The 25,780-nt window shown below is 52.0% G+C and overlaps 8 protein-coding genes across 8 annotated transcripts; 6 read left to right on the forward strand and 2 right to left on the reverse strand.

Moving 5' to 3' along the window:
- The first annotated feature begins 2,317 nt into the window (after positions 1–2,317).
- B0T23DRAFT_153748 (aspartic peptidase domain-containing protein) lies at positions 2,318–4,251 on the forward strand. Its single transcript, XM_062832584.1, has 2 exons — positions 2,318–2,920; positions 2,992–4,251. The coding sequence occupies exons 1-2, from the start codon at positions 2,413–2,415 to the stop codon at positions 4,098–4,100; spliced, it is 1,617 nt and encodes a 538-aa protein (XP_062693439.1). The 5' UTR covers positions 2,318–2,412; the 3' UTR covers positions 4,101–4,251.
- Positions 4,252–4,772: 521 nt separating this feature from the next.
- B0T23DRAFT_153774 (uncharacterized protein) lies at positions 4,773–6,236 on the reverse strand. The gene is made up of 2 exons (XM_062832585.1): positions 5,955–6,236; positions 4,773–5,793 (listed from the first exon to the last, which is right to left on the reverse strand). The coding sequence occupies exons 1-2, from the start codon at positions 6,145–6,147 to the stop codon at positions 4,973–4,975; spliced, it is 1,014 nt and encodes a 337-aa protein (XP_062693440.1). The 5' UTR covers positions 6,148–6,236; the 3' UTR covers positions 4,773–4,972.
- Positions 6,237–6,375: 139 nt separating this feature from the next.
- On the forward strand, positions 6,376–7,003 carry B0T23DRAFT_153801 (cytidine deaminase-like protein). Its single transcript, XM_062832586.1, has one exon. The coding sequence runs from the start codon at positions 6,465–6,467 to the stop codon at positions 6,969–6,971; it is 507 nt and encodes a 168-aa protein (XP_062693441.1). The 5' UTR covers positions 6,376–6,464; the 3' UTR covers positions 6,972–7,003.
- Positions 7,004–8,502, reverse strand: B0T23DRAFT_442867 (enolase C-terminal domain-like protein; the record flags this gene model as incomplete). The annotated part of the gene is made up of 2 exons (XM_062840833.1): positions 7,004–8,230; positions 8,341–8,502. 2 exons carry the CDS (start codon positions 8,500–8,502, stop codon positions 7,037–7,039), a joined length of 1,356 nt encoding a protein of 451 aa, XP_062693442.1. The 3' UTR covers positions 7,004–7,036.
- Positions 8,503–11,020: 2,518 nt separating this feature from the next.
- B0T23DRAFT_153816 (uncharacterized protein) lies at positions 11,021–12,791 on the forward strand. Its single transcript, XM_062832587.1, has one exon. It carries the CDS (start codon positions 11,110–11,112, stop codon positions 12,748–12,750), a length of 1,641 nt encoding a protein of 546 aa, XP_062693443.1. The 5' UTR covers positions 11,021–11,109; the 3' UTR covers positions 12,751–12,791.
- A 647-nt stretch (positions 12,792–13,438) lies between these two features.
- B0T23DRAFT_153833 (mating-type switching protein swi10) lies at positions 13,439–15,159 on the forward strand. The gene is made up of 2 exons (XM_062832588.1): positions 13,439–14,784; positions 15,011–15,159. Exon 1 carries the CDS (start codon positions 13,512–13,514, stop codon positions 14,709–14,711), a length of 1,200 nt encoding a protein of 399 aa, XP_062693444.1. The 5' UTR covers positions 13,439–13,511; the 3' UTR covers positions 14,712–14,784; positions 15,011–15,159.
- A 2,581-nt stretch (positions 15,160–17,740) lies between these two features.
- Positions 17,741–20,149, forward strand: B0T23DRAFT_396265 (mannosyl-oligosaccharide alpha-1,2-mannosidase precursor; the record flags this gene model as incomplete). The annotated part of the gene is made up of 4 exons (XM_062838235.1): positions 17,741–17,895; positions 17,943–18,395; positions 18,459–19,776; positions 19,886–20,149. 4 exons carry the CDS (start codon positions 17,741–17,743, stop codon positions 20,147–20,149), a joined length of 2,190 nt encoding a protein of 729 aa, XP_062693445.1.
- A 1,813-nt stretch (positions 20,150–21,962) lies between these two features.
- Positions 21,963–25,288, forward strand: B0T23DRAFT_153879 (Sodium/hydrogen exchanger family-domain-containing protein). The gene is made up of 3 exons (XM_062832589.1): positions 21,963–22,536; positions 22,604–23,206; positions 23,257–25,288. Exons 1-3 carry the CDS (start codon positions 22,218–22,220, stop codon positions 25,125–25,127), a joined length of 2,793 nt encoding a protein of 930 aa, XP_062693446.1. The 5' UTR covers positions 21,963–22,217; the 3' UTR covers positions 25,128–25,288.
- Positions 25,289–25,780: the final 492 nt, after the last annotated feature.

A 25,780-nucleotide genomic window follows, 5' to 3' on the forward strand; every position in this document is an offset into this window, starting at 1 on the left:
ATGTTATTGAAATACTCTTGATATCTAGGTTTCTTGTATAAGTACGGTTAGTTCTCAACTGGGACCCCTCGAGGGGCAACTCGCCGTCGGAATTCTTTATCTTCACATTTTGTGATTGATCTGTCTTGACTCTTCTTGACCTACATCCGCTAGTCACAGAGGTACGTATGTACCTATCAACTGGGTATTGTACCCGTGAGGTGTCGAGCAGGAAGAATGTACAAGTGGCTCGTGCTTTACTTGGAATATGGGTTTAGTTATAAATCTATCTTAGTTCACTAGTCTAGGTGGTCGGCACTGACCCGACCGACCAACCTCATGGAAGTTTGGATGAACCATGCGCCCATGCGACCATGCGTTCTGCCAATTGACAACAAGATAATAACCAGGGTACCTACCTAGCCAATAACAGCAACCCGCAAAGCTATCCCAAAGCGAAAGACCGAGTGATGGGAGGCATGGCATGGAAGGCCGTACCTACCTACCTACCTACCTACCCTCCTACCGTGCCAAAAGTGGACCAGATCTTCAATACATACTTTATGGCTTCGCTCCGTTGCTTCGATGCGTGGCTTTGGTGCGTGCCTGGCTTTGCTTCTTGTGGTGTAATGGTGGGCTTGTGTCACACTCCCTGTTGTGTGACACCAGCACGTTGTGATGGGCAATGAGGACGGTGAGCACGATGGAACAGCCACCAGCCTTGACGATTATGCTTGTCGTGTTGTGTCGGAGTGTCAGGCACCGAGAAGCAGGACTGGCAGGCACCAAGAAGGCTGGCTGGGCTAAGGTGCCGTGGTGGTGATAGTGATGGCTGGTGGCTGAGGGTCCATTCGATGGTTTGCTGAAAGGTGCCTCCCTGGAAAGAACGGAAACGTGCCAGTGACGATGACAATGACAGCGACAGTGAGTGATGTGACACTGCCTAGGTGCCCAACTGCCCCGCAGTGATGGTCTGCCCTGGTGGAGGCTACTTGAGGCTTTGTTTATGCTGACAGCGCTGTCTTTTGAGGCTTTTTGATCTCATTTACAGGCACGCTCACTCAGCTCAACAAGCATTCCCCATCACAAATCACATATAACCGTTGGTTCACCGTCATCTCGACACTTTTAGTGTACATAAAATCTTCAAAGTCAAATGTGGAAAGGATGGAACAACCTAACCAAGCCCTGGAAACAAGGTTTGACTCGCCTGTATGTAAGAAACCGCTAGCGGCCTTCTAGCGTGCGGGGAGAGAAGAGAGAGGATGGGTGACACTGGATGAATGGAGGGGCTTGAAGGGGTTGAGGTTGCCTGGGGTGGGGATTATGCCAAGCGTGGCGTTTACAAAAGACGTTAACGAAACGTGAATTCTGCAGAAAAAGGACGGGAGCTGTGAGGTGAAAGGGTGTTGAGAGGAAAGAAGGCTGGGTTGTGACATGAGTTGGGACAAGACTCTAGGTTGAAGAGACAGAACAGAGTGTAGGTAAAGAGAAGGAACTCAGCGTGAGGAAAAAAACTGTAGTAAGACGAGGCTCGAGACTCTTCAAAAACGAACCTCAATCCTCACTTATCACATATCTCAACCTGCTCGTTTATTGACGTCGCACCAGCTGAACAAAGTCAATCCCACCTCACTCTTCCCTCGCCAACCCACCCCTGTCTTTCCTCCTCCTGCTTTACAGTAACAGAACACCCTTCTCAAAATGAACGAACCCATAATGACTTCTACCTCTACCCAAAAAAAAAAAAGCCGACAACATGCGTCCGTCCCGGATCAGAGCCACAGGGGCTGAGGATAGCTCGATACAGGCGTGCACAGTACACAACACCAGCTAAAAGACAAAAAGAAACAGACAAAGAGACAAGAACTGAAAAGAGGCTGAGCCGTCTGCCTGCCGGGCATCCGTCTACAACATGGATCAACAACTTGACACTACAGTACGACCCTGATCATGGTCTGCATGTTGATCCCCCCCCTATACCCCTGTCACTGCCACCCTCCAGTCGACCACCTCTCAAAGCTCATTGGGTGTCGCGATGCGCCATCGAGTGTTGGAAAATCGCCTCCTGGATCCCTCATCTGGACAAGAGCCGAGACAAGGACTGGTCTGACTGGACACGCTATCAGCCTGCCTAGGCTTGGTAGTGTAGCTAAAACTCTCGGTGGCACGAAAAGGGTATACAGCTTGCAGACTGGAATGGAAGCTGGGGTTGAAGCCCAATAGCCTCGTAAGCGTAGCATGGATGGATGGATGGATGGTTCTGTTCCATTTTTGGTAGGTAGATAGATGGGTTATAAGCCATTCACATAAAAGATCCCATGGTTCCAGCTCTCTCTCTCAGTCTCATCGAGAGTTTGACGCTGGTCGTCTATGTCTGGTTTCATACAATTTCCGGGCCGTTGTTGAGCACCCCGTCCAACCTCCATCACCATGCTACCTCTCACCACCCTCTCCCTATATGTATCCCTGCTTTCACCAGCAGCAGCAGGAGTCTTGGCATCACCAAACCTACCCATCAAACTCCCAATCTCACCCGCCCAAGGACATCGTTCAAGCCCTTCACTCATAAGTCGCAACGGCAATGGCAACGGCTTCATCCGCGCCTCCGTCCACGCCGCCCACGGCGCTCCTCGCAAGCTTCGACAGAGACAGGAAGACGAAGGGCTGAAGAACCAGAACCTAGGCACGACTTATACCATTGACATTGACATCGGGACGCCTCCGCAGACTGTGACGCTCATCTTGGACACGGGGTCGCCGGATCTGTGGGTGAACCCGCAATGTGAGACTTCGGGCCAGGAGAAGTACTGCAACAGTTTCCGGCAGTTTGACTACACCAAGAGCAAGACGATTCAGGATACAGGGGCAGCGGATATTTTGAAATATGGGAAAGGGAACGTGACGATTGAGTATGTGACTGATGATGTGATTATTGGGTGTACGTACCTTTTGTCCCCCCCCTTTTTATCACCCTTTATTCCATGCCAGTAAGCTAACAACCACCAACAGCCGCCAAAATCAAATCCCAAATCCTCGGCATCGGCTTCGAATCCATCGACATCCCCCTCGGCATCCTCGGCCTCTCCCCCTCCGTCTCCCCCGACGGCCAATCTCCCTATCCCTACCTGCTCGACTCCATGGCCTCCCAGGGCATCATCTCCTCGCGCGCCTTTTCGCTCGATCTGCGCAGCATCGACAACCCTAGCGGGGCAATCATCTTTGGCGGCGTCGACCTCGGCAAGTTCTCCGGCAGCCTCGCCAAAGTGCCCATGCTCGATCCGTCCCAGACCCCCTCGGGCGTCGACCGCTACTGGATCGTCTTGTCAGGCGTAGGCATGACGTACCCCGACGGAGAGGAAGTCGAGTCCGAAGAGATTGGCGTCCCTGTTTTTCTGGACTCGGGTGGCACTTTGTCCCGGCTGCCGGAAACGATCTTCCAAGCTATTGGCGATAGTTTCCCTGGCAGTCAGTATGATAGCGAGTCAGGGTTTTATGTCGTTGATTGCGCGGTGGCGGAACAAGCTGGCTCGGTTGATTTCCTTTTTGGATCGTCTACATCAGCTAATAAAAAGATTCGGGTTCCTTATGGTGATTTCATCTGGGAACTGCAAACGGGGGTGTGTGTGGTGGGGGTCCTGCCGACGGATGACGAGCCCGTGTTTGGGGATTCGTTCCTGAGAGCGGCGTATGTGGTGTTTGATCAGGATAACCGAAACTTGCATCTGGCGCAGGCGGCAAATTGCGGAGAGCAGATTGTGGAGATTGGAAGTGGGCAAGATGCGGTGCCGTCCAGCACGGGCAAGTGTAAGGATGGTTCTGCGGGATCGACGAAGACGGCTGGGGGTGGGGGACTGGATGTTACGGCTACGAGAGCGCCGACGAGGACGGCGGGGGGGAGTGGGCCGGCTGTGACGAACTCGGACTTTGGACCGGGACCGGCGGGGACGAGGGTTAGTACGGGCGGGATTGGGTTGCCGACGGGGACTGGTGGGGGTGGAGGTTCGGAGGGTGGAAATGGAAATGATGATGATGATAGTGCGGCGAGTGGGTTGGATGTTGGGGTTACGGCTGCGGCGGTGTTGGCTGGGTTGAATATGTTGATTGTTTGGTTGCTATGATGACGGGATGTAGACGATGTTATGACTTCCTTGGGGATGGGTATTGGAAGATCGTGATTAAGCATGTTGGCGCTGGAACATACCGATATACACCGTCGATCAGTAATACTGGATGTGTGCCGATGATTCGAAGGGACCATGTGATACACTTTCCTGTTACTGAGCAGTAATGGGAATTGAACACAATCCAACTTTCGCTATGGAAGGTGAGAGTGAAGAGATGTGGAATGATGGATTGAGAGTGAAGAAGCAACCAGCTGTTTTCCTGCGTTGGAGGCAGAAAGACTGGGGAACTCTTCAAGTCAAAGTCTTCTCAACGTCACCTCCTTCTCCCACACAGCTTCGACTTTCATGGCCACAATATCGACACAAGGACTGCGACGCATCCGAGCGAAAAGCATAATGACCCGAGAGTGGAGTTGGAGACGAAGGGGACAGTGACGGTTGCCGATAAAGAGGCGAAGAGGGTGGAAATGGGAAAGGTAGGAGTTGGAAGGGTTCTCATGTTGAAGGTCATGATACCCACAAATAGACGCTTGTGAATAACGAAACATGGATAAACTCGCTGGGTTTGTCTCGGACTGGGCGTTCAACAAAAGAATCGTCAGTATGAAGAGAATGTGGTAAAAACATATTTCGAGCTAGCCAACCTGTGAATAACCAGCACTTGTCAGAGTCATCTGCTGGTTTCGCATTGATGATTGATGTGCTGATGTTGAACGAAACTCGCAACGTTTGGTATCCCTTTGAAACATTCATAACCAGAACACCATACTTGAACAAATTAATAAACCCACAAAAGGACCGGAACTCCAAAACCCATTGACCCGTTGCAACCACTTGGAATCATACTCGGACAATCAAGCACTTGCTTACGCCTTTCTCTTCTTCGCCTTCTTCGTCCCGCCATTTGACGGACCGCCCTTCCCCAACCCAGCTTGTATCCTCTGAAACTCCTCCTCATCAATCTCCGGTGGCTCCTCCGCCTTCCTCTTGCTTCCCTTCCCCTTCGGCTTAGCTCCATACTTTTCCGCCAGTTTATCAAACATATCCCCCCTACTCTGCTGTCTCGCCAGGATCAACGCAGCCAGGGCACCTTCACCATCGTCCTTCTTGCCTTTACCTCCCTTAGCCCCCGCCTTTCCCTTTGTCGCCGTCTTCGCATCTCCAGCTTTGGAACCCATAAGCTTATCATAAACTCCCAACTCCTTGGCAAATTCCTCCGCCTCTTTAGCCTCGCCCCTCGCAGCCTTTACTCGCGCCGCCCGCTTCTTCTTCGTCTCCTTGGTATAACTCGGATAAGCCTCCACCTCCCCCTTCTCTATCGCTTCATTAATCCAAGTCCTAAACCGCTCATCATCTTCCAGAACGTCGGAGAGCATCACGGTCTCGTATACCCCGTCCATGTCGCCCTCAAAATCAGTGTAAGCGGCCAGGACATCTGCTCGTTCCTCGTCGGAGTTTTTGTACGACTTGGCAAAGGCTTCGATGGTATCGGGGGAGATGGAATCGGCGAAACAGAACTTGTAGTATTCGGCCCAGTTGAAACCGTCATCGGAAGCGAGGGTTTCGGAGGTGGAGCCTGTGGTGTCGTAGAGTTGGCGGCGGGTGGGAGAGGAGAGGATGGCGTAGGCGAGGGCGATTTGTTGGAATTTGGCGGTGGCAGAGTCCTTTTGTTCGGCTGGCACCTTGTCTACATAAATGGAGATGGGGTTAGCATGCTGGTATGAGGAAGCAATAGGGGAAAGAAGGATGAGGGAAGACGCTGGTGGGAGAAGAGGAGGGGTGAGGACTGGAGGAGAAGAGGCAAAAGGGAATTGGGAATGGGGATGGAAAAGGGAAATGGAAACATACCGGGATGGTTCGTCAACGCAGACTTCCGATACGCAGTCTTGATCTGGTCGGCTGTCGCATCGCGCTCGAGACCAAGGACCTCATAAGGGTCGATGGTGGGGGGTTCTTCGACGTCGGAGAGGTCATGTTCGTCGTGGTCATCTTCGCCGGAGTCGGAAGGCGGTTTCGCGGCTTTTTTGCTGGGACGTGGCATTTTGACCTGAAGATGTACAACCAGGTTTCGAAAATACGCGGATATTCTAATTCTGACGATGCGATGCGATCGATTGTTCAGTTGGTGATTTAGGATAATCACTGCTTCTGGGGAGACGCGACGACGCGGCTTATCTTATCGGTGGAACAGGGGTCCGTGAATCTGGGGGTGGGGTCTGTGATGTCGTTGTTGTGAATGACAGACCGACAGCTGTCAGCGGCAATGACGGACCGGCCAAGATCCCCGAGGTGTTGGCAGTTCAGCGCTGCCAATTGTCCTCTCTCTTCCCTCATCATCAACCAACAGCAAGTCTCAAGATGGCGTCCTCAATCCAACCAGGAGACCACAAGGCATACATGCGCCTGGCCCTCTCCTTGGCCCAAAAGTCGCCTCCAAAACCTACCAACTACCGGGTAGGAGCCGTCGTCGTGGATGTCCCCTCCAACACCATCCTGGCGACCGGGTACACCTTGGAACTGGAGGGCAACAGCCATGCCGAGCAATGTTGTTTTATGAAACTAGCCCAACAGCATGGAGTCCCCGAAGAGCATCTGAGTGAGGTCCTGCCCTCAGACTTGGCTCTCTACACCACTGTTGAGCCGTGCTCCAAGCGCTTGAGCGGGAACTTGCCATGTGTGGAGAGAGTGCTGAAGCTGGCTGGATGTATCAAGACGGTCTATGTTGGGATTTTGGAACCTGAAAAGTTTGTTCAAGAGAACACGGGCAGGAAGTCTCTGAAGGACGCCGGCATCGAGGTTGTTCATGTCGAGGGAATGGAAAAGGAGATTTTGGACGTTGCTACAGCTGGGCACGTCAAGGAGTGAACAACACCAAAAAGACCACTATCAAGGCACGAGTTCAATTCCACCGCTACATCGCTAGCTTTTGGCTAAAACTTGGGTCCCTCGAGAATAGGCTTGGCCTCCTCAGTCCTCCACCAGCTTTTCTCACCACCAGGATACTCGAACCGATCCATGCTGTCCGCCTTCATCTCCACGGAATACCCAGGCTCGGTGGGAGTCTGATAGTACCCATCCTTGATGACAGACGGATACAAAAAGTGCTCATGAAGATGATCCACATACTCCAACACCGACTTCTTCCCGCTCACCACCACATAGTCGATCGTGCTCAAGTGCTGCGTATACTCAGGCAACCCAACACCGCCCGAATGCGGCACGATCGGCACGCCATACTTCTTCGCAATCAGCAACACCGCCAACACCTCATTGACGCCTCCCATCCGGCACGCATCAATCTGGCACACATCAATCGCCCCGCTCATCAACAGCTGCTTGAACACCACTCTGTTCTGACACATCTCGCCCGTAGCCACTCCAATCCCATACTCCTTCAGCGCCTCCCTGATCGCCTTGTGACCCAGAATATCATCCGGGCTCGTCGGCTCCTCAATGAACCACGGCTTAAACTCCTTCAGCTCCTTCATGTACTCAATCGCCTCCGGCACGCTCCAGACCTGGTTCGCATCCACCATCAGGACATTCCCCTTATCATAGCCAATCACCTCCCTCGCGATCCCCAGCCGTCTCTTATCCTGCTCAACACTACCGCCCACCTTGAGCTTGAAATGCTTGTACCCCTTCTCCATCGTCTCCCTCAACAACGCCCTCATCTTATCCTCCCCGTACCCCAACCATCCCGCACTCGTCGTGTAAGCCGGCACGGCCCTATTCGCCTCGGCGTCTTTGATCCTTTCCGTCTTGGTCTTCTCAGTCTCCTTCAACATCTCCACTGCCTCCTGGGGGGTGATGGCGTCCGTGATGTACCGGAAATCAATACACCGTACAAACTCCTCGGGCGACATTTCGGAGACGATTCGCCAAACGGGTTTGCCCAGCACCTTGGCCCATAGGTCCCAGAGGGCGTTGACGACGGCGCCGAGAGCAAGGTGGATGACGCCCTTTTCTGGACCGATCCAGCGCAGTTGCGAGTCGTTGACGAGGTGGCGCCAGGTTTGGCCCCAGTTGGCGACGAGAGAGGAGAGGGTGCGGCCGCGGATGCGGTCGGCGACGTGGTTGATGGCGGAGCAGACAATGTCGTTGCCGCGGCCAATGGTGAAGGTCTGTCAAAGAGATTGTGTTAGTTTACATGATTTTTTTTTTTCCTTTTCTTGAAGACTCCTTTTCTTGAAAGGGGAAAACATTGGGAACAAAGGGAAGAGAAAGGACGAACCATGCCATGTCCGGTATATTTGGAATCAGTCTGGAGAATGCAGTAAGCGGCCGAGTAGTCGCCGGCGGCGTTCATGGCGTCGGAACCCGTCTTGTCGAGGGAGGTGGGGAAGCGGACATCGCGGGTGGTCCAGCCCGTTATTGTGATTTCCTGGTCAGACATGTTGACTGTTCTTCGTAGGTGTGTATGAGTTGAGTATGCCTCTTGGCGAGTTGTGGTATGATGGTGAGAAATGCAAGACAGGAGCAGCTTTGTTTCACGACGACGACGACGACAACATTGAGGAATTGGGGACAAGATGTATTTCAGTCTACAGAACAATAATTCCCCCGAACCAGCGAAATACTTTCTCGGTCTCGGTTCATCATTCGCGCGGCCCAAAAGCTGCCCGTCGTCGGTCATCTTCACTACACTAAAGGCCGTTGGAGACTGGGGGTAAACTGGGGGAAAACTGGGGAAGAGGGGACAACTTGTGAGGGGCATGGTGGGGTTACTTGGGGGGATGCCTGTTAGTGCAAGACTTATTGTACCCAAAGTTAACGCGCTTTGTGTCCAGTACTCGGCTAAACTGATATTGTCGCTAATTGAGCCTTCTGATTGATGGATAAATACTGGACAGAGCTCCTCCAAGTGGGGGTCACTGGTGGTGTTCATTCTTCACCTTGGAAAGAAGCTATCAGGGGTCGCAAAGTCACCAGACATTGAAGATATCGCAGGCTTCGGATCCGAAATAGGATTCTTCCAGCAGGTCCAATATGGGGTAATGCTGCGTTTAACTCAATCAAGAGTGTGTTGGAAGGGAACCTGTGCTCCCATCTCGATTCATTGCTGAATAGACGTAAGTTAGGTATGGAGTTGAGTCGAACGAGTCAAGACTTACACGGTACCTCTACACGTGGATATCGTCATCCTCAGGAACGGCGCCATGCAACTGGCGATTATCTGCGAACACTTGGTCAGTGACCGCGTTCGGGTCGTCCAGGGGCATGACACGACAGGCTGTCAAAGCGGACGAGGTACAATAGGTATCTGTGTACACGAGTGAGATGAGTCTGTGCAAAAGACCAAATTGATACCTCTAAGCTTCGGTCTCATCAATCCAAACTTCAGTTTGCCATCACGAGCAACAATTAACAAACCCAACTTTGAATCTTGCTTTGAATGACGGGACCCAAACTCCGGAAAGTCGAAAAGATGGTAAATTTGATGCCTTGATTTTCATGTACCTAAGGATAACAGACTTGGCAACCCTCTTGCAATGGCAAAGTTTACTTAGGTCGACGGATGTTGGCCTGTTCCGATGATTTTCATGCGGCAACTGAGCTGAGCTCACAAAGTCAAAACTCAGGTCGATCTGCTGAGATCTGTTGGAAAATGTTCGCCGCTTTACTAGTGTAGGTCACTGTTGCTTGATCGCCATGGAAGTTTTCTAGAAACCTTGTGTTGTTGGATCGTCTGCTCACAGCCTCGTCTGCATCATATGAAAGGGCAGCGTGGTACAGCCGAGGAGCTAGTGGTACTACAGAAAACTAAAGTTCTACTATAATTATGTATACCATTTCCTGTACAGACTGTGGCACCTTGGAAGTGAAGACATCGCCACCATCAGAGATCGCCCAATTCACGAGGTGCCCTTTTCTTTTTTATATATCCATACCGTTGCTGGTATATAACTTTTAAACATGGTTTTCTGGAGTGGCAATGAATTACCTTCATTTGGTACAAGTAATAGCCCATTTGGACGTCAGCCCATCGCTGTTTCTTGTAGAGCCTAGCCTCCCTCCAAGCTGGCACGTTACATGCCAGCAGAGGTGGAGGCTCTGGTCTCACAATTCTGATTTCTCTGATATCTCAGACAGTTACGCATCTACCCCAAGGTACCAGACTTCAACGCCTCAAACAATGTTTCTGAACCATTCCAAGAATCTGGGGGAAGCCTCGCAACATGACCTCATTGGACAGTCATGGACAGGCACATATGTTGGGGTTAGGCTTGACACCGTCGAGATGCACTAACAATTACCTCCAACTTGGACTTTTTCTTTTTGTGGTCGAGAAACCGTTGATGAGCACGCAGCTCCACATTCAACCTCGCCCCATCGGTGTCGTCAATCAAGATGACCGTTACGATGAAGGCTCTCCCTGCTTTTTTTTACACAGTAACTGCCTCTGTTCCTGCATGAGTGGAATCGATACACGTGTACGGATCATCGATCAACTAACTACACGTACACTACCGCAAGGACCGAACCGTGAAAACCTAGCGTCAGAAAGCTTGGATGATCACGGGGACTTGGTGGAGGTCATCGAGGAACGCTTTCAAGGGTTGTCCCAGAATCAGCATCTTTTTGCGTTCTAGACTTCGACTTTACACTGGAAGCCCAGAATGGTTAACGTCCAATGACAATGCGTCACTTCCCCGGACCTTTTTCCCTGACCACCCTCTTCCCGCTCCAATGGAAGTAGTCAGGGTGCCAGCCCTGTGAGCTGAGTGAAGCCAAATCCGGTTTTGGCATGGGGGTGGGAATACGCCATAGGTCCCCCATCCACTATCAAACGAGTGACATGATGGGCGTTCCAACGTCGTCATATTTTCCAAAGAAAATCCAGCCCTCGTGATGAAGCTTCACATTCAATATGAAGTGCCCTTACTATTATTATTACCCCAGCGGTGTTGCACCCATTATCTCCTTTCATGTTGACTGACCATCACCAGAAGTCCTCTGTCTGTCTGATTGTCAAACCACCACCATACCTACAGCTCACACCATGCCAGCAATGGAACGAACAAGAGAGGCCTTCCACTTCCTGACCTGCACCAACAAGAAGGTGCCAAAAGTGAGGAGCAAACTTCGGAAACCTGTCACGAGGCAGAAACGCAAAGATGATTCGAGGAGGGTGGTATCGGACACTCACGGCAAGAGCAAGTCCTCAAAACACCGTAACACCACTGCCGACATCAGCATTACCATCACAGCAGCACCCCCACATCTGCCTCCCGTGACAGTCTCACCGGAATTCAAAGGGCCAGAATGGTTGGAATACCCATGGTCATCTTTTCCGCGGGCACAACCGGGACCTGAGGATCTCCCCGGGCCACTTCCACCCGCCGGAATCATTCCCGAGTTCTCCCACCTTGCCGTCAGCGATGCAGACCGCAGTGATTTCTTGTCCCCGGCGGCTCAAGTCTCACCAAAACGGCGCGCAAAAACACCCATCTTATTCATCGGCCAGCTGGAAAGTGCAAACATTCCTCGACCACGAAACGCCCTAGCGAACGAGGGGCGTTTCAGCGCCTCGCTACTCGCCGAAGAATATCGGGCCCTCCTCGATTCCCCCAGCTCCTCCCTGTTGGCCCCCACCTGGTCAGATCCGACTCTTATTGCCCGGGAGAGGCTGAGGAGAAAAAAAGCCAGCTCCTCACTACGAGAAGAGCAGTCACAACCAGCCATTCCGCGTAGAGGCAGCATAGCCCCTCTCAATTATCACACTGGGAACGTCAACAGCCAGAAAGTCCCCCCTCAACTATCCCTCTTTGCCCATGTGCACCCACCACCACCGACTCTCAACAGTCAAAGTCTGCAACCAGAACCATCCCTCCGATCAGACGCCGACGCCGACACCCTAGTAGCGATCGACGAAGAAGGCATTGACTTGAAGCCAGAATTTGCTCCCCCTCCTCCTCCTCGCCCCCCCTCATTCTCACACTCAAGCTCCGACTATTCCCTCCCCCCGTCCACGTCCTCATCTACGCCCACGTCTGCATCCACCCCCACCTTCACATTTACGTCCCCGTCCACTACATCCACGCCCACACCCATGTCTACGTCCGCGTGCACGTCCAGGTCGACATCCAGGTCCACGCCCGCGTCTAGATCTACATCTACATCTACCTCTACGCCCACGGCTCCGGCCACATGCACATCCACGTCCAGGACCTCGCCGACTCCCCCACCCATAGTTCAAAAAGACCTATCCCTCCAGATCTGCCTCGACCTTCTGACCAGGGACCTCTCATCGCACTTGATGCCAGGGTTAAGACGCAGACAGAAGCGCAACTCGACCAAAGGGATGGAGAATAGACTGTCGACGGAAACGGCGGCGTTGCAGGTGTGGGTGATGATTGAGGGGTATGAGAAGTTGAAGGAGGAGTTGTTGATGCGGGAGCGGCAGCGGCAGCAGCAGCTGGAGCAGGAAGGAGAAGTGAACGATGGGGAGGACTCGAAAAAGGATAGGAAGACGGCCAAGGCCATGTTGGAGACGTGGTTGAGTGCCTTGTATAAGATTTATGATGAGTTGAGTGTGGAGGCTTTTGAGGGGAGGGGTGAGGAGAATGGTGAGGGGAGTGATGAGGGGAGTGACAGTAGTTTTTCGGGGGATTATGGGGATAGGGGGTATGGGTCGGAGTAGAATGATGGGTGGAAAAGGCAGAGGATGCCCTTGGGAAGTAATGGTACCTGTTGGAATTAGGAATAATTGTGTTTTGGGGGATTCAGGTGAGTGGTCTGGAGGTTATGGATTGGATATGACTATACCCTGGAAAGACATGTAGGATGCAATGGCTAAGTTGGAAGTTTTGGAGTTTAGCTTTCGATTGTTTAGAGACTGTTCTACAGGACAACCCATTTGGTACATGTTCGTATCATGTTCATTCATATTTTCTACGTGATTAAGTTACACGACCGTTGCCTATCTTCGAACAAACCATGATGGAAAAAAGACCATCAGGGGAAAGTTTTCCTTCGATTCCAAAGGAGGCTTCGATCCTCTCCATCATCACGGCAGTACTACCGGACTCTCGCCTTGGCTACCGTTCTGTATTGTGTCAATCTCAACGCTTGTGATGATCACCATGAAGATCCGTCGAGTAAGGATTGGCTACCATTTGCTGTCGCCCGGAGCTTCCCGAGAGGATATGGTGAATGGTGATCACTGAAGGCTTTGTTTACATTCGTGGACAAATTCACTGACGTCATTGTGCCTTTCGCGACGTACCGTAAATAAGCAAACATGACACTGTATATTGCACGGTCCCCGCATCGCACTCATCAGGCAATTCCCTTCGAGGCTTCCCCGGATCTTGGCACATTCAATCTCCATTTCATCATCCTCGATCTGAATTCGCGATTCTCTCGTCGCGTGTAACTCCCACCTTAGGTAGCAAAAACAAAATGGACGACGACTTTGACGATGCCGAGCTCCTCCAAGCTCTCGCCGCCTCCGAAGCAGCAGCAGCAGCCAGACAACAACCCCAACGCCCACCAGCACCACCACCAGGTCGCGGCATCGTCCAACCCACCCCCCAACGCCTTGACAAACCACCACCCTCCAACTCCTCCTCCTCCTCCACCACCGGGCCGCGAATAGTCCAGCCCACCCCACAACCCCTCCCCGGCGCCCGCTCCTCCTCGGGCTCCTCCATCCTCGTCTCCCCGCGACAAAAAGGCAACCCGGTGCTCGCCTCCATCAAGTCCACCGCCTGGGAATACTCCGACATCCCCGCCGACTACGTCCTCGGCACCACCACCTGCGCCCTTTTTCTGTCCCTCAAATACCACCGTCTGCACCCAGAATACATCTACACGCGCATCCGCCTGCTGCAGCAAAACCGGTACAACCTGCGCATCCTGCTCACGCTCGTCGACATCCCCAACCATGAGGAGCCCCTGCGCGAGCTCTCCAAGACGTCGCTCGTCAACAACGTGACGGTCATCTTGTGCTGGTCGGCGCAGGAGGCGGCGCGCTATTTGGAGCTGTACAAGTCGTACGAGCACGCGAGCGCGAGCGCGATCAGAGGCCAGCAAAAGACGACGTATGCGGAGCAAATGGTGGAGTTTGTGACGGTGCCGAGGAGCGTGAACAAGACGGATGCGATAGCGCTGGTGAGCACGTTTGGGAGCTTGCGGAATGCGATCAATGTGGCGACGGAGGCGAATGGGGAGGAGCGGTTGGGGAACGTGCAGGGGTGGGGAGAGAAGAAGGTGAGGAGTTGGAGGAGGGCGGTGGAGGGGAGTTTTAGGGTGAAGAAGGCGGCGGCGCAGGGACGGAAGAAGGCTGCGACGGGTTCCGGTTCCGGGTCAGGAGGAACACAGTCACGGACGATGCAGACACAGACACAGACACAGACACGGCAGAAGGAAACTGGATCATCACTGGACAGGAGGGCTGGCGCTACCGGGCACGGGCACGGGCCGAGGGGGGAGGAGTACGATGAGATGGAGGCTGTTATGGCTGCTGCTGAGGAGGCGGGGTCGACGGTGGCTGCGGGCTCGAGTTCTACCAACAACAACACTCCAGCTTCTCGGAGACAAGAGGAGGAATTGGGCGGTGGGATTGCTGCTGCGTTGGCCAAACTGAGGCAGGGAGGTTGAGGAAGTGTTGAACCCTTCAGACACGTTGTCTGGGCGGACTAAAACACGCCTGTCCTACGATGAACACGTGGAGATATCGAAGAAAAGTCTCAGCTCAACGGGGTGTTTCGCTCATGTCTTGACAGACACGACGAACACAACACCACAGCTTACCCCTCACAAGAAACGTGCGGTGGTAGTTCCCTTGCGGCTCGCTGCAGGTTCCTGGACCACAAGAACATGTTCGTCTTAACACAACATCCGCGCGTGGCCAAGGATGAACAAACAGATGATAGACAACATCCTCCGTGCACGGGAACACCAGAAGCCCGTGGTTGTACGACAACCACAACCCGACACTCCTTCTAGAGTACCTAGGCATTGATGCCGAGCCACAAGTCCCAAGACTCAGTTTATTCCAGGTCCATGTTGGGACCCTTTGAAACCAAACCAGACGAATGACCACATCACGTCCAAATTACCTACCCAGACATGATTACTACAAATGTATAACCGTTGGAATTACTGTCATGCATTCATCCCATTTGCGATACTCTGTTTACGCACACTATGTGGGTAGATGGATGAGGAAACGCATTAGGCCCTGGCAGCTGGCAGCTCTGAATTCCTACCTCTATCTATGTATCATTGGAGCAAGGCAGCACAATACACGGCATCTCGTATATAGATATGCGATGCAACTATGGACGGGTCGGATGCCTTGGTTTATCTAGCTTGGGGTTGGGACTGCGAGGAATCGATACAACCCACATTCGGTCGGACCTTTCTCGTCGTGATGCTGGGTTACATTTCTCCCTCTCGGGTCGAGGAAAACAGGAATCGGAATTGGGCAAGGTACCTACCTACCTACCTTGGCCTTGTATACCTGGTATCATGAACATGAAAGGACCTCTTTCGATATCTCCTTGGTCCAGCTTCAATGTTTGTTGTTGTTGTTGCGCGTGCAGTCAGTCAGTCATTCAGTCATTCAAGTTGCATCGTACTATCAGATCTGTTGTGAGTTGGGTTCAGCTTTTACTTTTCGAAAACAATTTAAAAAATCCTCGGTCGATCTTGGTTTCCATGTCTAGAGGTAGGTAGGTAGGTACCTAGGTAGGTACCTAGGTAGGTACCTAGGTAGGTAGGTAGGTAGGTAGGTAGGTAGGTAGAGCTAACTGGACCAAACTCTTGATAATCCTCGCTTTCTCTCCTTCCATGTCCATGATGTACATAGCTGAGGTTTATTCACCACACTCCTATCCCTACCTAGGTATCTTCCAGAGTCGGTCCCCCTTTTTACTGTGATTGGAAGGGGAAAGTTACTAGTTACCGCGTTTGTTTTGTGTCTTGTGATCCCCTTGGAAAGAGAGAGAGAGAGAGGGAGAGATGCAAGCATGGGAAGGATGAAAGGAAGGAACCAAGGCCATCTTGTTACCTACCTTTTGGCAACCAGGGTACGGCGCGCCAGGGGTCGTGTAAGGGAAACCACAGCTGTGGCAAGGGTTTACTGCGCCGGACATTTTTGGTAGGTGGTTTGGGTTTGGGTTGAGATTTGGTAAGTGATGTCTGGATTTGACACGGTCACTAAGTGGTTGTGATGAAAGTTTTTGGTGTCGTGGGGTGGGAAAAAAGAAAAAAAAAAAAAAAAAAAAAGGGAAAGAAAGAGCAGAGGGAAAGTTATTCTTTTTCTTGAGGTATTTATACTATTCTATTTTTCTCTTTTTTTTCTTTTCCTCTCAGTATCTCCATCATGAGATGGGGGAAGAAGGAAGGGGGGCAGCTGAAGTCTGCGGGACTTCCTTCTAGTAGTTGCCTCACTAGTCAGTCTACAATAAGGTATGTAGTCCCTTGGGTTATTTCCAACAATCTCTTGCCCTACTAAAATGCGATACAGCTTTCGAGAGATGGAGGAGGATCAACGAGACTAACGAACTGCATCATGCGGCTGAATTCAGATTTTCGTCGTCGTTTCAACATACGTAGGTAGTGTATAGCCGTTCGGACATAGCACGAGAAAAAAAAAAAAAAAAGGAACAAATGCTGCAGTGGCCTTTTATAACTCCGGGAAAATCCACCGAGCTGAATGAGACTCATCCACCCATTCCCGGTTCATTTCCCCGCCAAAACACCCCGTAGCGTGTACCAAGTATGCACATCACTTCTTAGCTTGTGTAGATCTTTCTCCAACCTTGGAGGGCGGATGCAGGTTTTCGGTCTCCTGGCCATTGACACGAGCGTTGGTGTACCTGTAGTGCTACACTACCGAGACTACCATACCTACTTAGTATTTGAGAGGAGGTGAGAGAGGCACGGGACAATGTCCGTTGACGCTTCAATCCCAAGTTATCTACACCTTCTCACAGCTTTCAAGATATTAACCAACCAACCCTTTGTGATTCACTCAAATGAAGAGGTAGTCGAAATCCCATCTGATCCAGAACCCCCATCAAACCTCGACGGACAAGTCAAAACAACCGGCCTCAAATCCTGCCTGTAGGATACTGCATACCTAGTGGTACAGAATGCATTGCATATGTTGTCCTGCTGCATACAACACGACGATGTATATGTAGAGGTACATAGTATGCGGTGTAGGTATTCAGTGACAGGAAAGACCGGCAAGAAAGACAACTGAACCTTCCGCATTTGTAAGGCACATACATGCCTACCTACCTAGAGGTAGATACCTATCGATCCAATTGCCGACCTCCTCAATCAATCCTCCCTCACCCACTCCATTTATTGGCCGAACCAAGAAAGTGATTGACACCTCATGACATCTGGAACCATCCGATTGAACCTCCAGGAACCAGGTTATTTCTGTCTTTCTTTTGCCAGATCCAAGTTTGTGGTGCCTGGCCTGACCACTCTAAAGACCCCAACCCATGTCAATACAGAAACTGAACGAAACGTTGTTGATGAATCGCGGTGTGAATAAAGGTACACTAACCGGGGGGCCGGGGTAAAGATGGCGGGCGGGGCCTTGGCGATCTTCGGTAGTGTAGTGTAAAGAGGTATGAAGAAGGAAGGAAACCGGAGTTATATACATCATGCAATTCCCACCTCCCGCCGCCTTTCTTGCTCTTTGTGCTTGGAGTTTGTTTGAAACTGGGCACGCAGCGAGGGCACGGTTGAACCCACTCTTTCTTAGTTCATCCCCTTCAGTCGGTCTATCCTTCACCTCGGTCTCTCTTGCCTCTGCAGAGTGAGTGAGTGAGTGAGTGAGCGAGCGTGGGAAATTGCCTCTCACAGTTGGTTCCTTCAGTCGGAACACTCATTGACTCGTTATCTGGCGAGCCACGGTAAATCCCCAAGTCCGCGTTTGGACCACCGTTTGACAAAGGGGCCATTGTTTACATCCGAGCAACAACAACAACAACATTGCTCGCTAGCATCGTTACCGGTATCGTCATCGAACATCATGTATCCCAAGTTCAACAACGTTGGCCCGGCGGCCTTCTTGGTCGGCGCCTTGACCCTCACTCAAGTAGTCACTGCAACACCTTTCTCTCCGCCGCGACAAAAAAACATTGGCACTAGCGACGACTCTGCAGCAGCATCATCATCATCCCCTCAAGCCGCCTCCAACCAGGAAAGACGAGACGCCGTCAAGCAAGCCTTTCAAATCTCCTGGGACGGATACTACAAATATGCGTTTCCTCACGACTCACTGAGGCCAGTGACCAACGCTTATGAGGATGACCGGTAATTCCCCCATTCTTTTTACCCCTTCTCGGCCAACTGAACACCACACTAACACCACGGCAGAAACGGCTGGGGCGCCTCAGCAATCGACGCCTTCTCCACCGCCATCGTCATGCGCAACTGGCCCGTCATCAACCAAATCCTCGCCTACGTGCCCCAAATCGACTTCACCCGCACCTCGAGCGAGATCTCCCTCTTTGAAACCACCATCCGGTACCTAGGCGGCCTACTCTCCGCCTACGACTTATTGACCACCCCGCCTCTGTACGCCAACGCCAAAGCCGCAGACCCAGATGTCCATCTCAATTCTACTTCTTCCCAAACTGCCACCGACGCCATCCTGGCCCAAGCCATCCGCCTTGCGGACGCCCTGTCCGTGGCCTTCGACACCCCCTCGGGAATCCCGGATAACAACCTCATCTTCGACCCCGTGACAGGCCCGAAGAGGACAGGGTCGCAGACGAATGGCATCGCGACCATTGGCACGCTGGTGCTCGAGTGGACGCGACTATCGGACATAACGGGGAACAGCACCTACGCGCAGCTCGCGCAGCGGGCCGAGTCCTTTCTGCTGAATCCGCAACCTAGCGCAATCGCTGAGCCGTTTCCTGGTCTCTTGGGGACCAACGTCAATATCACCAGCGGCTTGTTCGTCGACAGCAGCGGCGGGTGGGGCGGCGGGACCGATTCGTTTTACGAGTACTTGATCAAGATGTACCTGTATGACCCGGACCGGTTCGGGTTGTATCGGGATCGCTGGATCTTGGCGGCCGATTCGTCGATTCAATACGTGGCTTCGCACCCTACTACCCGGCCGGACTTGACGTTCCTCGGCGGGTGGAAGGGACCGAGAGGGAACACCACGCTGCGGTTCTCGAGCGGACATCTGGATTGCTTTGATGGTGGTAATTTTATCCTTGGCGGATTGACTCTGTCGAATAAAAAGTATTTGGACTTTGGACTGGAACTGGTCAAGTCGTGCGCGGAGACGTACTCGGCTACAGCCACGGGGATTGGTCCCGAACTGTTTAGCTGGCAGGACAGCCGCACGCCGCTGAATGCGACGAATAATCGCGGGCCTCCCTCGGCGGAGCAAAAGGCGTTTTATGAAAAGAACGGATTCTGGATTACCAACGAGCAGTATGTCCTGCGGCCGGAGGTGATTGAGAGTATGTACTACGCGTGGCGGGCGACGAAGGATGAAAAGTACAGGGAGTGGGCGTGGGCGGCGTTTAAGGCGATCAATGCGACGACGAGGGCGGGGAGCGGGTATAGCAGCGTGGCGAATGTGAATAAGGTGGGAGGAGGGAGCAAGACGGATTTCCAGGAGAGTTTTTGGTTTGCCGAGGTGTTGAAGTATTGTTGGTTGATTTTCCAGGATGTGAGTTTTTTTTTTTTTTTTTTTTTTTTTTTTTTTTTTTTTCTTTTTCTCCCTTAGTCTCGATGTGGAGGAATCAATGATAAGAAGAAGATGCTAACGAAAAAAACAGGAGGATGACCCCTGGCAAGTCAAAGCCGACCAGACCAACGAGTTCGTCTACAACACCGAGTGTCACCCCATCAGGCTGGCAAAGGGACATGAGACTCAGCCCTCGTCTTCATCCTCGTCGTCGGATTGGGGGTATGGGTCGGCCGATGAAAGAAAGAACAACGAGCAGCAACCAAGGGGGCGTCCCGGTGTATGGAAACACGGCGATGATGGAAGCTGGAGCGACAGGAGGGAGAAGAGGTTTGCCGGGCCTAGGTATGCGTAGAGGTAATGAGAACAGGCGGAGGACTTACCATCAGAGGTAGATGAAGCGGTAGTAGTACAATTAGGATAAATAGTATATGAAAGCGGATAATTACTCTTGTTAATCATTGTCGGTGTGAAGTGCGTTCATCAAGCGAAGGTCGAGTAAATCAACGAAGCCTATCGGTGAAGAGTAAAAACACCCTCTATCTCGATCTCAGAGAATTGGTGCTCGGCGTCGTCCACTCTGTTCATGAAACCTTTTTGAGCAACACGACTTGGTAGTTTGACCGGTAAGAACGACAGCCATGACGATGAAATTGACCTGACTGGTAGGTGGTGACCAACGAGATCAAGCACCAACTGGCAAAGCACTAGCGCTGCTCTCATCTTTGCCGAGACTTTCTTGGTCCAAAGGAACATGAATGGAAGAAGTTGGGTTCGCATTCAAAGAGATACTGATGGGTTGACATGAAATGGCCACTGCGCCACTTGGACTCGGCCGTTTGTACTCGCGTGGGTAGGTTACCGAAAGGTGTCAAACTCCCGGGCGTGGCTGATAGAAACCACACCGGTTCGAGTACTTGTACGTATCTCGTGATCATCCTTGAAGCGAGGTATGTACTGCGCAATGTACAAGACAAGAGCAGAAGAAAAGCCTTGCCTTGCCTGCTTGCCCTATCTACCACCGTGAGGGAGGGAAAATGAATGCTATGGAGAATTAATTGGTGCTCTGTGATGGTGTTGTGGTTCGGAGAAGACCCGAGTTGGGCTGTTGGGGTGATCCAGGAATTTAATTCGTGTGACAGTTTCGACCACTCGGAAAGCTGTGTGACTGTGGCATAAACCTAGAATCGATGTTTGGTGTTGCCATTCAGCTTGGGTTGATAAGGACACCTGCAAAACCTAAAGTGCCAAAGTGATGATGATTTCTGTGGTGTTTTTGGCAGAAGTTCGCTGCCAAGTCCAGGGCACCACTGAAACGTGAAAATGGCCCTAACCCCGTAGATAGTGGAGTGCTCTAGTGACTAAATGCCCCACTTACAGTGGATCCCCTCGATCATGCAAAAGTGGAACTGCCCGAGATCGAAGGGAACATGGATGTGGACCTTCCCCAAGTCTTGTCATCTTGGCTTTTTCTCCTCTTTTCTTTCATCTTTTTCTCCTCATCACTTCCATCAATATCTTATATCGCAACAGGAATTCCCCACAAGCCAAGATGTGAGATCAAGGCAAGTCAGCTGTGGTCAGTCAGCGGAGCATCCATGGCTTGGATGGCTTGTAAACGCGATCCAATGGCCAACTGGACCGAGAACTGGAGACTACCCCAGATCATGGTCCCGAGTCTAGACCGCCACAGGCCCTCTTCATCGTCAAGACGTCAACACCCTCGGTTTTGCGCCATCGACCTTGTATGGATCCGAATTGGAATCCCAAGATTTGTATAACACACTATCGGGTAGCTCAGTTCTTAGCATGCCCAGTAAGTTGCGCGAGACAGCAGGGTGGTCCCATTCAGCTATCACCTCCCTCTCTTGTGGTGTTGGTGTCCATGTGAAAGCGAGAGAGGAAAAGGTGGACGAGAACTGAACAAATGCAAATCTCTTGGCCCAGCAACACGAACCTCCTTGATGGTGTTCCCCCCATGATCCTTTTGACTGACAACTGCAATTGGACCCTTTGGGCTTCATGTCCCCGAAACGAACATGATCCCCTCTTCTTGGCTTGGATACCATCACGTGGAGGCCCATTGCTTTAGCTGGTGCTTACTTTGTACAGCCAGGCATGCAACCTCTATCTAAAAGAGGCGGACGTACCAATAGATCCCCAGTGTCTCGGATCTAGGTCTGTTTTATATATCTTTTCTTTTGTGTTGTCGAGTGACAGCTTCTGTCTCGGACCTCAACCTTCTTCAATGCCTGGTCCCCTGAGGCCACTTTGATGCTGTTATATATACCTTTAATAACACTTAAGTGGTTATTCAAACACTGCATTGACGCACGTTTCGGTTGCTTTGGTCTTAAGCCATCCAGCCTTTCATCAGTTGGCTCAACAAGCAGACCACATCCACACCGCCAACCATCGACACGATGGCCTCAGTCATAACAGACGCAGTTCTCAAGACCGTCATCCGAGCCGTCGCTGCGACTTCATCGAATACCTCTCCAAATGCGACAACTCCAAGTGTCAACGGCCAGGCCGGTGTTCTGGAAGGCGCCAACCCAGCAAAATACAGCGCCTCGGCACCCATCACCTTGTTCATCATCCAAGCCGGCATCGTCATCATCTTTTGCCAACTACTCGCCTATCCACTGCGATGGATCAATCAACCCAAAGTCATTGCCGAAGTCATTGGCGGCATTCTACTCGGTCCCTCCGTCATGATGAGGATACCCGGTTTTGAAGCTGGTACCCAACTCACTTATACCCTCCCATACTCACCCACCCTCTTTCACTAACACACACAATTTGGTAGCCATTTTCCCCAAAGAATCCATGCCCGTCTTCAACAATGTCGCCAACCTCGGCCTCATCATCTTCCTCTTCCTCGTCGCCCTCGAAGTCGACATGCGCATGTTCACCTCCAACTGGAAAGTCGCCCTCTCCGTCGGTCTCGCCGGCATGATCCTCCCTTTCGGGTTAGGTTTCGGCATAGCCTGGGGTTTATACCACCAGTTCCATAATGACGGGACCACCGTGCCTATCAGCTTTGGCGTTTACGGTCTCTTCATTGGCACTGCACTCGCCATCACTGCGTTCCCTGTGTTGTGTCGTATTCTGACCGAGCTCAAGCTGTTGAGAAGCAACGTGGGCGTGACGGTGTTGGCGGCGGGGATTGGGAATGATGTTACCGGCTGGATTTTGCTGGCGCTTTGCGTGGCGTTGGTGAATAACAACAGCGGGCTGGCGGCGCTATGGGCGCTACTGTGCTGTATTGGGTGGATTCTGTTCTTGGTGTTCGCCGTGAGACCGCCGTTTATGTGGTGGGTGAGGAGGACGGGGAGCTTGCAGAATGGACCGACGCAGGGGGTGGTCGCGTTGACGTTGCTTCTCGTTCTCTTTTCTGCGTTTTTCACGAGTAAGTCGTACCTGTTCGATATCTTTACTTACAAATGCTGACTAGTGAAGACATCATCGGCATCCACGCCATCTTTGGCGCATTCCTCGTCGGATTGATTTGCCCCCATGAGGGCGGCTTTGCCATCAAGATGACGGAAAAGATTGAAGACCTCATCTCCGTCCTCTTCCTTCCTCTCTACTTCGCCCTCTCTGGTCTAAGCACCAACCTTGGTCTCCTTAACGATGGGATTACATGGGGCTACGTGATTGGAGTCATTACGTGCGCCTTCGCCGGCAAGATCATCGGCGGAACTCTCGCCGCTCGTGCTAACAAGCTCCTCTGGCGCGAGTCTTTCACCATTGGGAGTCTGATGAGCTGCAAGGGTCTTGTCGAGCTTATCGTCTTGAACATCGGTCTCCAAGCCAAGATCCTCTCTCAAAGAACATTCACCATCTTCGTCGTCATGGCCCTCGTCACCACCGTCGCCACCACCCCTCTCACCAAAGCCTTGTATCCCCCCTGGTACCAGCGCAAAGTTGAAAGATGGCGCCGCGGTGAAATCGACTGGGACGAAAACCCTCTTGTCCCCAACGAATCGGGCTCCAACATCTCCGTCCCCTCCAAACCCGTCGGCGACCAATCCTCGATCCAGCGCATGCTCGTCTACCTCCGTCTCGACAGCTTACCATCTCTCTTTGCCTTCATCACCCTCCTCAGCCCCCAGCCCGAACAAACCACTTCCAAGCCTTCCGGGGTTGAGTCGACCGACAAAGGCACCAACCCTTCTCCTCCCACCCGCAAGCAAAAACCCCTCGAAGTCCACGGCCTCCGCCTCATCGAGCTCACAGACCGCACCTCCTCCGTCATGCAAGTAACCGAAGGCATAGCCGGCGAAGAGGAGGAGCTTTATTCGGTGCGCGACCCCGTGATCAACACCTTTCGCACTTTTGCCTCTCTGTCGCCGAGCATGTCCAACAACGTGGCTGTTTCCGGGCGCGTAGCCGTCGTTCCCGAGTCTTCGTATGCTGAGACGCTCACTTCGTACGCGGCAGATACGCAATCGGAGTTTGTGCTGATTCCTTGGAGCGAGTATGGGAGTTTGACGGATTTGGGTCAACCGCTTTCGCGTTCGGTACTAGCTGGTGCCAATGCAGGCAATGATCGGTTCAAGGGTAGTGCTCATCTTGAGTTTATCTATAAAACTCTCGCTAGGGTAGAAAAGGTCTGCAACGCGGGGATTTTTATCGATAATGGGTTCGGTGGGTTTGGTACTCGGGCCCAGGGTCTAGACTCTCCACATCACCATACACCCCAAGAGCAAGACCAACCAACAACCTACCCAACCACTATCACAACCCGCACACACCACGTCTTCCTCCCTTTCATCGGCGGCGCAGATGATCGTGTGGCTCTAAACTTGGTCCTCCAATTACTTGGCAACAACGACAACGTAACTGCTACTGTTGTTCATCTCAGGTATACCTCTACCGCCTCCACCTCCAACTCTATGGGGGAATATAACGAGGACGCAACAATGCTAGCGACGTTCCGCGACTCACTCCCCGTGGGAATCGCCTCGCGCGTGGTCTTTGAGGAATCGAACTTGACAGAGGGTAAGAATGACTTGATGGAAACGGTGTTGGGATTAGCGAACGTCACGGTGGGACAACAACAGCAGAAAAAGAAGGGCGGCGGGGCGGGTGATGTGGTGGTTGTGGGACGGAGGCATGGGGTTGTTGTTGATGGTGTTGAGGGGGCTGTTGGTGGTGCTGGTGGTAGTAACAGTAGTCGGGTGGATGTAGGTGGTGGGACTGCGAATGGAGGGGGGTTGGATCTGGGAAAGACGGTGGGTGTTGTGGCGGAGGGATTGTTGGTTAGAGGTACGGGGGCGGTTAATGCGAGTGTTTTGGTTGTGCAGGCTGGTGGGGAGAGGAAGTAGGAAATAAGTAGTGGTGATGGTTGTTGGCTGGTGGTGGTGGTTATAGGGATGGATGTGGAGGATCATGACGTGATGACTGATGTAACGGAGTGGGCAGATTGGATAAGTTGAGGAATATACACTAAGTTTGTGTCTGTTATTTACACTACGAGACATGACTTGTAAAGATCTAGTATAGAATGACCCTCGATGTCTCGCACTCAACTGTACTACATACATATGTCCATACCCACTACGCGTTCTGATCGATAGTCGATCATCTCAATTAAACTTTGGATCTGAATCCAAAAAGTGGAAGAACAAAACTCGACAAAAAGCGTCACTATCCCAGCCGACCCAATGACGTGAACCATAACCAGCCCTGTCGGGATTTGCAAAAAGCTCGGAAAAGCTCCATAGGATTGACATCAGAAGCGGCCAAAGCTCCCTTTTGTTTACATACCTTTTTTTTCCTAAATAAATACCTCCCTTGACATGTCCGGGAATACCTTCGACCGCTCAACACCACCATAACTAGGTACCACCATCACGACCGTGGACAATGTCACGCCAATATCAAACATGGCTCCGACAAGCCAAGCCAAGATGACGGAAAACAAAACAAACCGGCGGCGGCGACCAGCACAGCAGCGGCATCAAATCAACAAGGAGGG

The sequence above is a fragment of the Neurospora hispaniola genome, assembly GCF_033458365.1.
Source record: "Neurospora hispaniola strain FGSC 10403 chromosome Unknown B0T23scaffold_4, whole genome shotgun sequence".
Lineage (NCBI taxonomy): Eukaryota > Fungi > Ascomycota > Sordariomycetes > Sordariales > Sordariaceae > Neurospora > Neurospora hispaniola.

Bases quoted from the DNA above. Each gene is read 5' to 3' on its own strand.
- B0T23DRAFT_153748 (XM_062832584.1), top strand. From the start codon at position 2,413: ATGCTACCTCTCACCACCCTCTCCCTATATGTATCCCTGCTTTCACCA. The intron at 2,921-2,991 runs GTACGTACCTTT...AACCACCAACAG, and splicing joins TGATGATGTGATTATTGGGT to CCGCCAAAATCAAATCCCAA.
- B0T23DRAFT_153774 (XM_062832585.1), bottom strand. From the start codon at position 6,147: ATGCCACGTCCCAGCAAAAAAGCCGCGAAACCGCCTTCCGACTCCGGC. The intron at 5,794-5,954 runs GTATGTTTCCAT...CCATTTATGTAG, and splicing joins TGCGTTGACGAACCATCCCG to ACAAGGTGCCAGCCGAACAA.
- B0T23DRAFT_153801 (XM_062832586.1), top strand. From the start codon at position 6,465: ATGGCGTCCTCAATCCAACCAGGAGACCACAAGGCATACATGCGCCTG.
- B0T23DRAFT_153816 (XM_062832587.1), top strand. From the start codon at position 11,110: ATGCCAGCAATGGAACGAACAAGAGAGGCCTTCCACTTCCTGACCTGC.
- B0T23DRAFT_153833 (XM_062832588.1), top strand. From the start codon at position 13,512: ATGGACGACGACTTTGACGATGCCGAGCTCCTCCAAGCTCTCGCCGCC.
- B0T23DRAFT_153879 (XM_062832589.1), top strand. From the start codon at position 22,218: ATGGCCTCAGTCATAACAGACGCAGTTCTCAAGACCGTCATCCGAGCC. The intron at 22,537-22,603 runs GTACCCAACTCA...ACAATTTGGTAG, and splicing joins GATACCCGGTTTTGAAGCTG to CCATTTTCCCCAAAGAATCC. The intron at 23,207-23,256 runs GTAAGTCGTACC...TGACTAGTGAAG, and splicing joins CTTTTCTGCGTTTTTCACGA to ACATCATCGGCATCCACGCC.